The sequence below is a fragment of the Panthera onca genome, chromosome D4 (genome assembly GCF_046562875.1).
Source record: "Panthera onca isolate mPanOnc1 chromosome D4, mPanOnc1 haplotype 2, whole genome shotgun sequence".
NCBI classification, from domain to species: Eukaryota; Metazoa; Chordata; class Mammalia; order Carnivora; family Felidae; genus Panthera; species Panthera onca.
This window is the reverse complement of record NC_138351.1, coordinates 40,142,375-40,156,279: the sequence shown is the minus strand read 5'-3', so window position 1 is coordinate 40,156,279 and position 13,905 is coordinate 40,142,375. Positions and strand designations below refer to the sequence as shown.

The 13,905-nt window shown below is 36.7% G+C and overlaps 1 protein-coding gene across 6 annotated transcripts in view; it reads left to right on the top strand.

Annotated features, from left to right (window-relative positions):
• The window catches only part of NFIB (nuclear factor I B), a 239,798-nt gene that overhangs the window by 213,842 nt on the left and 12,051 nt on the right, over positions 1-13,905 (top strand). For 3 of the 6 annotated variants that reach the window (XM_060609740.3, XM_060609741.3, XM_060609744.3), the window contains one exon: positions 4,848-4,936. The exons of the other annotated variants lie outside the window; for them this stretch is intronic. In XM_060609740.3, coding sequence (XP_060465723.1) covers positions 4,848-4,936 — 89 coding nt within the window. The remainder of the gene's footprint in view (positions 1-4,847; positions 4,937-13,905) is intronic. 6 annotated transcript variants of the gene reach the window in all.

Sequence of the window (13,905 nt, the reverse complement as noted above, 5' to 3'; positions counted from 1 at the left end):
TGTTTACCGTAGCCTTACATCTCGATCAACAAGATCACAAGGGAAAAATTATCTTGTCCTCTGAAAATATTTACTTTAAAAGATCCAAGTTGAATCAAGGAAGTAGAGGAGATTCTGAAGGTTATAATTATCGCCATTTTAGCCTTAAATATTCTTGGTGGGGTGGGGGGCACATGAAGCATAGGGTAGGAAAAGAACAGTGGTAAGCAAATCAGTATCTTTGGTGAGAACCAGGGATTAGGAGTCCGGAGGTTTGGCTGTAGTGTTGACACAAACAGGGCATGTCTGATCTTGGACGAGTCCATAAACTTGACTGTCCTGTATCTTTATCTTGGAAAGGAAAATGAAGGGGTTGAACTTCACAATCTCTGAGTTCCCTTGAAACCTTACATTTTACAAGTTAAACTAGTCTCCATGTGAAAAAAAAAAGAAACCTCTTCATTTGCTAATACTTAGGATTTATGGTCAGTTACGTTTATGTAGTTCATGGGCTATGCACACCCATTTAATGTAATTCTACTGCGCTAGCTAAATTAAATATCAAGAAGCATGGGTTCCAGAAATTGACATTAGAAGTAACTTTAAGGTACCAGGATGATCTTGAATCTCTTTTTTTTAAAAAATGTGTTATATGTTTTACATATAACAATTTTATTCTGAACGTTCTGCTTGTTCATTTAGAGGCCATTTTATTTGCTCCATGGTGAGTAATTAATAAAAGCAATAAAATGAAACTCTACTAATCTGAGAGTTAGAGGACAGTTTGAACACTGGATTGTTTATCTTTTAAGCATCCCCTCAAAAGCACCTTTACCCCCAAAAGTCTGTTTCCTTGAGGCTATCTGTAGAAATTAAAACAAAAACAAAACAAAACAAAAAACCCTAAGAACGTAAAACACACCTTTCAAGATATTCCCTTGAGGGTCACTGTAAACTTAAAAAAAAAAAAAAAAGTGAGAAGGTAAATTTGCCTGTGTTGATTATTCTGTTTACAGTTTAATGGTTTATTGGTTCAACTGAGAGCTGTTGTCATCATGAGGGACTGTTAGTACATCGGCCTGTTTGCTGAGTCTAGCAAAATAGAACGTTTTGCTTACCTTCTTTCTTTTGTTCCCAAAGCTAATTGCTAAGCATTTAACAAAAGCCCCTGTTAATAACAATGGAGGGCCCTCATTTGAATAAACAAAATCTTAACTCTGAAATCACAAGCAATATTGATTCTTTATAGCTGTCAGCTACCTATGACTAATGTGGGTATAGCGCAGGAAAGGATAATGACCCAACTCTTAGGTGTTTTTTTCTTATGTAGATTTTTGAGGGAAACTGCTTGAACCCATCCTTGTAGGCAAGGAACAAGGTTCTCATTCCAGAGTCTTGAGAGAATGCCATTCTAAGAACATAGGCAGGAAAACTTGACCTTCACTTCTTCCTTACTTGTTACGTAGGTAACCCTTTACTCATAGCTTTCCTGGAGGACAATCTTACTTCCTTACTTCACCTTTTGCTTGCTCTTGGAATTCTGGGCATAATTGTTTTAATGTAAATTTTACCTCAGTTTTCTAGACAGTCTAATTTCATTGTGATAGATGCATAAAATTAAAGGATTAAAATTATTTATGGGAGTGTGCATTTCTATAAGGATATGCATATGCTCAGGTCTGTTAAAGACTATAATGTTACAAAAATAGGAATTGCTCTCCACCTCCATTCAAACACACAACTCTTACAGACTAAATATTTGAACTAATCTGTACCTAGTGTTTTCTATTTGATTACTATTGGAGGAAACAAGTAATTTCCTTTTTTTTTTTTTTTTGACGAAAATACTTGGAAAAACCATTACAGTGTTATTGAACCCTATGTACTACTTGAAATTAAAGTCTTCAAATTTAATTTAAAGAGAACTGATAGCTACATTATATAACAGTGACTCTTTCACATGACAGAAATTGAGGAATCATCACCCCAACCTCAAATAACACTATCACCTGTTATTGTAAATTTATTTAGAACATAATGTAACGAGTTTTTGCTGTTGGGAATAGTGACTTATACTAAGAACATTTAACATGCCCCCAAAAGAAGCGTAATACACCTAGTGTTAACTTTTTATCCCCGAGATTGTATTCAAAATTTGCTGAGTCAGAACTATCTTCCTCAAACAAAGAGTCTTAGTAATTGATCTTATTAGGAATAAGAGTGAAGAGTGATTTCTAGTTTAATTATTCAGTTGTTTCCCCTGCCACACCATCACCTTTAAAATTAAAATTTCACTTCGTCAGGAAGTTCATTAATTCAAAGATGCTTTATGCAAAAGAAGGTTAATTAATAAATTAAAAAAACATAAAGAGTGAGGGTCTTGCTTAAGTGACCTGGTTTAAGTAATTTATAACACATAAGCATGTATAAACAGGTCTCCTCAGAAATTTTTGGAAATGTTGATAATGCTACCCCACAATCTAAAGAACTAATAAATAAATCTAATTTATATTTTTCGTTCTCAGTAACCGAGAGGAAATTAATTTAATACTAATTAATATCCTGACAATTTTTTTGGCATCTAAATTATTGCTAACTACTATGTCTAATGATTGTTTTGTATGTATTTCATCATATTTTCTGTTTTGAAAAAAAATTAACCCTATTGAATTTATCTTACGTATGGATGAAAGTAAATAGCTATGGTCAGGTTTAACCCCTTTGGGACTACTCTTAGGAAAGAAAAGCCCCCAAATACATTGATTTTAAATGTTACAAATGTGGCCAAAGATAGCCCCCTTGACATTTGTTAGGGTGGTAAACAAACAAATAAACAAAACATTAGCAACACGAACAACAAAAAACTAAGCAGTTTACAACACATCCTTCCAAAGAGACACAGTGTTCCTGTCATTGCTTGTGAGACAAGTCAGTTAATCAGTGAGTAATATTTAGGTTCTCCTGGCATCATAAAAGCATCTTTTTCTGAAGATTTCTGCAACCTAGGCTGGGAGCCCCACAGAAACTCACCTGAAGTTAGCAGAATTACCATGAGCTCTGCCTGAATATACTCCTCCATTCTTGAGAATGTTTAATTGACTAAAAACTAGGAATTTCACTGACTAGAGTATAATCAATAAGTGGTCCCTAAGGTAATCTTGACACAAAGTCAAGGTTTTTTTTTTTTTAGCTGTTTTTAGATCTTTTTCATAGTACTGCTTTAAGAAAATGCATTTTGAAAGAGACAATAGGCTTACTGTTACTGTAAAAAAACAGATTGCCCCATCACACTGCATTTCTGATTAGATGATTCATGTTGAGCACTTAAAAAAAAATCTTGCCATAAAGTTTGTTATCTGTTTGGTTTTAAGACTAATCAAGCATACATTTTCCCTATTATGCAAGTATTATGGTCCATTTTAAGAATATTTTTCATTCTAATTTAATTTCTTTACCGGTTTATGGCTCCTTTATGAGTACATTGTGAGAAGAATCCGCACATCCTATCAATCTGTTTGCCTGGCCATCTATCTACCGACCTACCTGCCTACCTACCTACCTACTTATCTTAAGGGAATTTTTTCAGTTCTTTATAAAATTGCTTTCACCTAAAATATCAATATAATGAAAACATGTGTTTTGGAAATTTTAGATGGTATATTTGGAGACTCATAGACCTGTAGAAAAGGGTGCAAAACAATTATTCTAAAACTCCAGAATCACTATTACTCACAATGTGTAGAACCTCATTGGTCTAACAGGAACAGTAAAGGCTCTTAATAGCCATTTTTTTTAAGCCATAGCATTATCAGAAAGGATTACAATAATTTATCAGGAGTTTAAAGGCACTTTGGCTGCAATCATCACCTTGTGGAAATCCTCACTGAAACACAGCAAACAAGGTGCAGTGGGTTGCTCTGAATAAGACATCTTTTCAATGCAAGATGCAGTTAATTCACAGCAAGGCTATCTAACGATACAAACCATGATTTTCTAGTGGGGTTTCCCCCCGGCCAAAGCCAGATAAGTTTACTTTCATAGGCATACAAATAAGCAATATATCTTTTCAATAAATCTGCTAGCACCGTAGGGCAGCTGTGAACCAAACAGAGCTGGATAGGGTTACTCGAACCCTCTTCCGAAGGGCAGAGCTGATGATTCCAAGATCTGGGAAGAATTTGTTTCAGCTTGTACTCAGTGCATTCCTGGCTCTATTCAGATGTGGTAAAGTATTTTAAATGCCATTACTCTGAGTTTAAAATCAAAGTAGAAATCCTCATCAACTCCTTCTAAACAGTGCCACTTTGACTGCAGCAAAATTAGGAAACATCTAGAAGGGAATACCTTGATGCTTCTAAACATAAGCTAGGGAGAATGTATAAGGTGGGACCTTTACTCCTCTAAACTGCATGTCTTCTGTGTTTTGCAAACTGCATGCTTAAAGTTATTGATTATTTTACTCAGTGCGGATTATTTGGTATGTTGCATAAAAAAAGCTTTTTTTTTTGTTTTCTTCCTAAAATATATCTCTCTATTGAATATTAACGTTTGCTTTTATTTCAGCTCAACTTGTACTCTAATAATGGCTAATTGTTATGTTCTAAGCACTCGTTTCTCTTGTATGCTTTAATTAATAGAGTGGCCTATTGCAGTAGAGTTTTCTAAAAAGAGTGTCTAGGAATTTTGCTTTGCAGAGTGAGGTTTTTGTTTTGCTTTTGTTTTTGTTTTTGTTTTTGTTTTCCTTTAAGCTGCCTCTTGGGAAAGTAAGGTTAATGCCATGTACAGTACTGGTTTGCATGTATTCATTTAAATACTAAAAACTGTAGAACTGCTCGATCCATATCTGACTGCTAGGTTTCAATTGACAGCTGAGGATTTGTGACTGGACCATGAATCAAAACGGCAGGCATTTATACCCCAGTACCAGTGAGGATACATTGGGAATTACTTGGCAAAGGTAACATTTTAATTATTTCCAACCCTACACTTACACCTAAAAGTTACATGAGCTATAGTGTTTGTTTTTAACCAGCTTTACAGAAAATATATGTTAAACATGTAGTTGTCTGGGCTATCCCACCGCTCTTTCCCTACTCTCCTCCTGTATTTCTTTTGTCAATGCAACTTCAAATTAATTTGGGACTATAACATCTGCTCACTGATCATTGGAATTTCCAACTGCTGTCAAATGTTTTCAACAATTTATAATTTGGGGAGGGGGCGGGGAGAAGATTTGACACCTAACATTTCAGGACCTAAAAAAAATGAAATCATAGTTTGAGGGAAGATTTCTCAGCTATTTGAGGTCTAATAAAGCATTGGGTTTTTCACATTATGGGTTCTTCTCATTTCAGCTCTTTCCTCTACTGCTAACTTTAAACCATTTTACTAGTCAGTTATCCCCCTGTTGGAGGGGAAAAGCTAGAAGAAAATTTCCAAATTAGTTGACTTAACTGTTATCAGTGGCGTTCGTTAATGTTGGAGTCAGACGATTGTTGAAATCAACAGCTAAAGAAGGAATTTGGTTTAAATGAAGTTTTTAACCTCTGTTCATTGATATGAACCATTGAGAACTGAATTTGTTTGGTTGGCTGAGGAAATGATCCTAAAACTAGTTTCATCTTCAAAATTAGTTTCGATACTATCTCGTGTATTGGTTTTGGAAGGTAGTGCTGAGTCAGCTTCTTATGTATTATGTTAATAAAGAACGAATTGTGTCAAATTGGCAAATTAAATAATTAAAATTCGTGGTATAATCATGTGTAATAAGAGATAAAAATTTCTAGAAGAGCGTGAGGGAGTCCCATAAGGAGTTCACCAAATGCAGAGCCAACATAATTTTCCAACACTGCTATGAGTCTGATGCTGTATCGTAAAAGTACGTACTCAAAAATCAGCTGTAAGTGGACTGCCGAACTCCATTTCACGTGACAGAAGCTGCTGAAAAGGAGAATTTAAAAGAATGGAATTTACAGAACGTCCACTTTTCCTCTGGTGAAAACCGAGACAGCTAGTTGGATTCAGTTTTTAAAACTTCATGAGTTTTTATTAATGCATTTCCTAAAATGAATACGATATGACTTTCCCTCTTCTTAAAGATTGGTATACATCCACTTTAAAAGGTATTCATTTTTACATATTTTCATTTTTTTCCCCAAGAAGCTTATATAATCCCTCCATTTGGAAAAAAAAAATACAATATATACTTACAAAAAAGAAATTAAGCACAAGGAGAACATATTGTTTAAATAGTCTTAAAAAGAATATGAATTAAATCCCATGAAAATGTCCTATTTAAATAGTCTTAATTGGTTTTAAATTAAGTTAATCGGATTTGATAACACCATGTTTGGATTTAATTTTATTAAATAACTTTCTCATAGTCCGTGTTCTCCATGTCAGTGAGCATAAAAACCATGTCTGTGTACAACTGTTACCGTATTTATAAGAATTGCACGTCAGATGGAGTGTACTCATGTCTTTAAATGTGGCTATACCTGTGTGAACCTCTAAATCTATGATTACTGATTGACATTTACTTATCTAAAATAGGATAGTACCTTTATAAAGTACATGAAAGCCAAATAAAGGTATCAGTTATTGGTTATTTGACATATAACTGCACCGGGTTCCTAGTAATGTTTTGAATCAAAAATTGACATCCCAGAAAAGGAAAAGGTGAGTGGACAACGAATCACCCTATGTATCAGAGTGGATTAATACAATGACTAAACCCAGCTTAGGAGACCATTGTTCATGTTACAGAACCCCTTCTTGTTGAAAAATTGGTGTGGTAATCAGCTTCACGTTATAAGAAGTCAGAAAGAAATTTAGAATTCATTTTGTTAAGATTTTTTTCTTCCCCCCTCAAAGATAGTATTTTTTTTGGTTAATTGGTATGATATATAGACTGGCTTTAATCCTTCAAAGAGCTTTAAAAAGGTAGCTTTCGGCTTGTTCCCTTTTTATCGTGATTCAGAAGGCCCATAATTGATAATGGCAGGCATCACGTTTGTACATTCAACAGGTGTTTATTGAATCTCTATGGTACGCTGTCCCAAAGGCTGTGTGACTGATTCAGGTGCTCACAGTTCTTAGAATTTAAGTATTATACAGTTTACAATAAATATACTCAAATAAGACAGCAATTTGCTTTGCTCTGTTATAGTTTCTTCTTTTTTTAAATAGGCTTAAGTAGAGTCCATATTTGATAATACAGATAAGCCATGTCTGTGGCACAACACGTTCTTCATTCATGGTTTATAGTTTGTACTCTGTGGTCATTTATGAAAAAAATTTTTTAGAAAGAATATCGAAAAAGGAAATCAGAAACTTCTGCAATATTACTACTACTTTTAAGGGGATAGCAGACATCTAAACTCATCGAGGCACTGCTACAACTTTAAAATGATCTGATTAAATAGAAAATATCTGAGGAATGTAGAGCAGTTCAACCAGAGAATTAAATAATTTGCCTTTGTCATAATGGCATAAAGAAAATATCAGGTTATTTTTGCTGTGGCTGTTGATTTTTGGTTTTAACACAAGGCGATCCCTGGAGACTCTATACTAGAAAAGGACAAAGCAAAGAAGGTGTTTTGGTTTTGCTTTGTGTTTGGCCTTTGCTTTGTTTTATTTTGTTGTGATTGTTGTTTGTCGCCATTACTTTCTTGGTCCCACTACTCCTCCACAGTGGCCTCCTTTTCTGCTTTACATGAATCCTCCCCTGGAGGTGTTTCCATGTCAAAGGCAGCTCCTTTTGCACGACTGAAAATGGCAGTGAGGCGAGAGCCCGAGAGCCCTGCACGTGTAATTCAAGCTGGAAGATTTCCCCTATCCTCCTCCCTCCTTGTCCTGCCCCCAACCCCATGTATAAACATTCCCTTAGGAACCAAAGCGACTCAATCGGAAAGTTTTCACAGACTTATTAGGTTGCTACCCTGAAGGTGTTTTGTTGTTTTGACCTTAGCATTTTGTGAAGTGTGTGTGTGTGTGTGTGTGTGTGTGTGTGTGTGTTGCTTGCACCTTGAAAATGTGAATTTTTTCTGTCTAACCCAAAGGTCAGGTACTGCAGTTAACCCAGAGTGAAGTTTGTTGGTGAAGGACTCATTTCTTGAGTCAGGAGGGGCTCAGCTCTTGGGAGGGTAATAGGTGAGGAGTTGCTTAAGCTGTTCATAAGAGTCCTGTCGTGTCTGTGCTTTGTCCTCCGATGTGGACAAATGACACTGTTGCATATGTGAGTTATGTGGGTATAAACAAATACAGCAGTTAACTCCCTAACTGGCTTGCTTTCTTGAGACTGTAGCCAGAGCATGCCTTGTACTATCAAGTATGAAAGAACAATGTAATTGAATGAAAAAGAAAGCTGAAGGACAATCCAAGAATAATATAAACAGAAGTTATTTTAAAACATTGGAGGGAGTGCTTTATGCAAAAGAGAAACTGGATTTATTGTTTCATTCCCTCTTCTTTCCCTTCACCCCTTTCAAGAGAAGCAAAGCCACAAGTGAGTGGCTGTATGTGTCTGATGGCTTATATAAACATAGAAGAAGCCTTCAGATGGCTAAAATAAACATGCGCGTGTTACTGAAGGATATGTTTACACAAACCATTTGCTCAGCCTCTGAAATAATGAATAAATGAAGATTTCACTGAAATAATTGGAAGGATTTTTGTGTCTCTGCTGATGCCATAATTGAATGGCACCAAAGAGACTTTTATCAGCTCTTTTCCATGTTACATGTGTTAGCAGCTCCTTTCTGTGAGTTGAATACTTCATTCTGTAGTTACTTTACACATGTTTTGGTAAGAAATTGTCGTTTATTACTGCAATTCTAGGGAGTTGCTTGATTTCCCAGGAGAAATTTGGCAGCCAGTAAAGATTATTTGGATCTGGTTGGTCAGGAGAGGGGAGGGGGGCAAAAAGAGGGGGTAGGAGCATTCACTTCATACATAGAATCCTAGAATCCTATTTGCATAACACTGTCCTCAACCATTTACCACTTCCCTTGCTTTGCCCATAAGATGGTCTTTGCAAAATATATGTCCTCAGTGATATAAGAACAAAAATAATCTTCAGTATTGGGTTGCAAACCATATGTTTGTGTGTAATGTATGTGTGTGTGTGTGTGTATGCACGTACACGTGTGGATCACACATGTGTGCATACACGCATTCATGTGCGTGTGTGTGCACACACACCTACACATGTGGCACATGTATGATGAGGAAACACAGCGAGTTTCCTGGTGTTTCCTGTCCGCAGGTAGTATTAAGAGTTAACTCTTATTTCAACATTACACTTAGACCATCCCTACAAATTCACTAGGTTAGCATTTCCTGCTTTCAGTTTGTTATCTTGACACATAACTACGGCACAACAGCTGGGTTGTTCCTGGAGTTCCTGGGGGGAGCTTTATTCTCAGAGTGCTGAATTTCCTTTTCAGCTGTCAGCTCTAAAGTGTGTTCAAAATGTTCAACTTTTTACACACCATTCTGGGCCCCTAGCACCACTCTGGGACTATGATAGAAGTGCTGATCAGGTAGATGCATGGAAGGATCTTTGGTTCAAGGAGGAGGATTGCAAAAGCCAAAAATGCACATGCTCACCGTTTGGTACTGGAGCTGCTAGCTAGTGTTGTTCCTCGTATTTGAATATTCGTTTTAAAAGAATCACTCCATTCTCATCAAAAATTATTTGCACCTGTTATGGAATAAAAAATGTTACCGTCCTTAAACACTCCCTGGATCCAGTGTTCACACACACACACACACACACACACACTATCAGTGATCTGGCTGTTGGAAAATACATTGGGGTTCGCAGTAGTTTTGCCTAACTTTCTCCGTTTATAAAGAAAGATTTGCACAACACAACATTTCCTTTTTATCTAGGAAACTCTTCAGAACACTTCCTAAGAAATTAATTGTATTCCAGCCAGACTTGCATGCTGCCATCCCACAGGAAATGGGTCAGCAATCCATTAAGATGCCATTAGATAATCTAATTTGGAACTTAATCTCTAAATTAACCATGCTCCATACTTGAAGCATACTTGAGAGAAAGAAAAAAGTTTACGTTTGAATCGATAGGGGAGCCGAAGCGTGAAGAAGGCTGTTTGTTTTTTCTGTAGCTGTGGTCACGTCTCAAGCCGTCTGGTAACCAGGAGAAACCAGACATGATGTAATTCCAGATTGAACTTGAACTTCAGGGACTTAGGAGAGGGGAACAATGGACCATAGGAATCAATAATGTCCATTTTCCACATGATTATGTTTGGAGCTTTAAGTTAACCTTTATGGGAGAAGCAGCGGGATCTGCAGTGTGACCAAAATGAGACGATCCAGAGACAAGATGTTAGAGGAAAGAAAACAACTTTTTCCGTGATATTTTCTGAGCAGCACTGCGGATTCCAGCAGGATTAGAAAAGTTCCCGCTCTGCAGTAAACCGGTGGCCTGTTCAGAGCACTCTTTGTTCGCTTAGGTAGGACAAACTTAATCTTATGTTTCCTGTCAGATGATTTTTGGCTGCACTACGGGAGAGGGCGGAGCGTGATTCAGAAAATTCCCAAACGTAAACCTTGCCGCTTAACCCTTTGCAACGAAAGAAGGACATTTGAACACCTCCTTTATTTGAAGATGTTTTAGGGAAAGTGCCAGATTTACATATGCATTACTTCCGTCAGGAGTCAGCTCCTCCCGCAGCCAACACCCCTTTTAGGAGCTGACCTTTTGGTTTTCGTGTTTGCGAGTGCTGTTAGTAGGTATATCGTGAATTTTTTTAGTCATATTTACTTAGATAACAAAGCATATGAATGAGTAAATATACTACTAAACATACGAGAAAAGAAAAGGCAAAAAAGCCTGTTTAAGTCCCAGAAATCGAAGACCGCAAATTTTGAAGATTTGGGAATTTGCAGAAAGTGACAGTGACTCCCTCCTTTCTTAATTTCTGTTTTACATGAAGGAAGATTGTCGTTGTTGTTGTTGTTGTTTTGTTTTTGCACGTGTGATTCTCTCTGCACATATATTAGCAGGCATAATATAAAAAATGTGTTCAGTTCCTTAATCGGTTGTGGTTTTATGATTCAGAATTCGGATCCAAAGAAATTCTGTTATTTAGAGGTGAAATTACACAAGTCACACTGATTTTTGCTTTTACATGAAAATCCCTTGGGAAAGAACAGGCTTTTGCTCTTGTGTAAAACTTAACATTTCTTTTTAATTTAGTATGCCTTGGGTGATTTTCTCTAGTGAAAGGCACTATTTGGGAGCATTATTTTTGCAGAGAATTTTGTCTGCTGTTGGAGACTCACATATGCTAATCAGGGGAGCATGCGCACTGGTAACAATAGCATTGAAAGGAACCCAGGGATAGAGAGGAATACAGACCAGAGAAAGGATGGAAATCCACATGTCGGGTTCTCTTCTGTGGTAAGGTCTGTGGGAGGAGCTCAAATAACCACTGGGAGCCTGATCATGCTAGATTTTTTAATTGGCTGAAACCTCCCACAGCCACATAAAACGTTACGGATGTGTGCATGCGTGTACTGTGATTTATTTACAATTAGCCACCTTTGTGGGAATTCTCTATCTTTCGTTTTCAGTTCTAAGACATGAAAAATCTCAAACGTAATTTTTTAAAAAAATCAACTTAATTCGGCCTATTTAGGGGACCTGTATTTTCCTTATGTCTGAAGTACACATTTTAAGGAAATAAGTTTTTACTATTTTTAAGGATATAGGTTGCCTTGTTGAAGGGTCTTCTAGGATTTTGTAAAAGCTTTTTGCTAAAAGAGTCTAGTAATTATAACGACCACATTTCATATTTAGCTGCAGTAAATGTGCCCTGTTTATTTAGTCGCCCTGTGCTCTTCATTAGATAAACTATTTCACTGGCATAAGCCATTATTTTACTTAGAAAATGCTGATACCCACGCATGGCAAAGTCAGCATTCAATCCAGCGTGCTCCAATAACAAAACACATCTGAAACAATTGAATATAAATTAATGAGCTTTGATGGCCTACCGTTTTGATATGTTATTTCCAAAATCGTTGGTCCCCAAAGAGTAGCCATAAAGAAGGCTATTTACCTACTTAGTTAAGAAACAAATCCGTTTCTTTTTCATTACTATGAAGTGGTATTGCTTGCAGTTAGAATAATTCCATGAGCCACCTGCAGTTTATGATATTTGGTGTTTCCCAGAGAGCCCACAAGAGTACTTTGCAGTTCAGGTAAGAGCCGGCCAGGGAGCTTTCTGATACAGATTATTACAAATAGTAATAATCATTAGAAATCATCTTGCATGCAAATAGGATCATTCGGATAGCAATAATGATCCTTAAAAACGGGAGAAATAAATCGAAGGAACCCAAGACCTATGTAAAGCACTTTGTATATTTTACTTCTAGTTTAGCCTCATCTGAGGTGGAACTCGACAAGCGGATTAGACATCGAGCCACATCTGCACATACAGGAACAACGGCAAATATTGTATTCAGCTGAAAAGCATCTGGCATTGGATAAATCAAATACAGTGATTTCTGTTACAATTTGGACTCAAGAGCCATCCTTCCCTGGGAGTTTCAGTGTTCTAAATGATACGGACCTTAATTCATAGAATCTCTTATATAATTTAGGGATACTATAAGTTCTTGCCCAGTTGATAAAAGTAAAGTTTGCTTCACAAAAGAGGGAAATGAGGTAAAGTGTAATGGGTAAGAATGCAGACCCCAGAACCACACTGCTGGAGTTCAAATCCTGGCTTCTGTAACTTAACAGCAGCATGACTTGGGCAAGGCACATAACTTCCTAGCTCCGGTGCCCTCATCAGTCAAATCAGAATTCAACTGGTACTTTTCTCATCGATTGATTGTGAGGATTGAAAATTCATAGAACAGTGCCTGGCAAAAAATGCACACCACGTAAGTTCTAGCAACTAGTGTATTTACTAAGTACCATTTTTTGGTCCTAATACCTTAATGAGTTTATAAATACATTCTTACTATGTAATAACATATAATAATTCTTATATGTATAGGTTCTTAAATACTACCCATATATTCCTCCAACTGGTGTGACCTAGCATGTTTTCCTAAGACATCATCCATAGCATTTGTATCGTGTTGAAGTGAGCAGCCAATCCAAACGCATTCCTGCACAACTCGGGATAGCAAGGCTTTTCTAACTTAAGGAATACTTCCTTAACCGGCCCGTGATTGGTCTTTCCAGGTAGATTTTAGCCGTTGCTAGGGGAAATTGTTGTGCATTTTGGGAGAGAGATCCCAGTAGAGACGTGTTACTTATCGTAGCGATGAAATTAGGAATGTTTAGCTACGGAAGTAAAAATCTTTTCTTTTTGGAGGTACCTAAAACAGGTGCAGAGGAATTAAAGGCAAATCCTCCTTTTAAATTAAGGTAGTTATTTTATTTACTTTCTGTGCTTTTTGCACCATTGCTTATTTTTATTTCTATCTATAAGGAATGTAGCTCCTAGGAGAGTTGAGGTATTCCTGAATATATAAAATCCTTTGTGCTTCATTCTTGTATTTTTTATGCTTGTTGAAAAAGAAGCATACTCACTATCTTTGAAGTAAATATAGCAGTCTTAGGATTAAATCAGTGTGTGAACTCTGAATGGGCAATGTTATTATTCCCCTAAAAAGTATTAGTGTGCTGGATATTTTCACATTTTATAACATGCTTGCCAAATGGGTTACCCAACTCACTATCAGACAAACACAGGCTAGTAATAAATGAAGTTTGCCATTCTGATAGCTCTTATTTCAAGCCATAGTTGAAGTGAAGCCTTTGACTTTGTTTGGTTCCTTACCCAACTTATTACTCCATATATGTTTACTTGGCACTTCATGGTTCTTGGGTGGTTACTGAGGTAAAAGCCAAGGGCCCAATTCTTTTTGGCC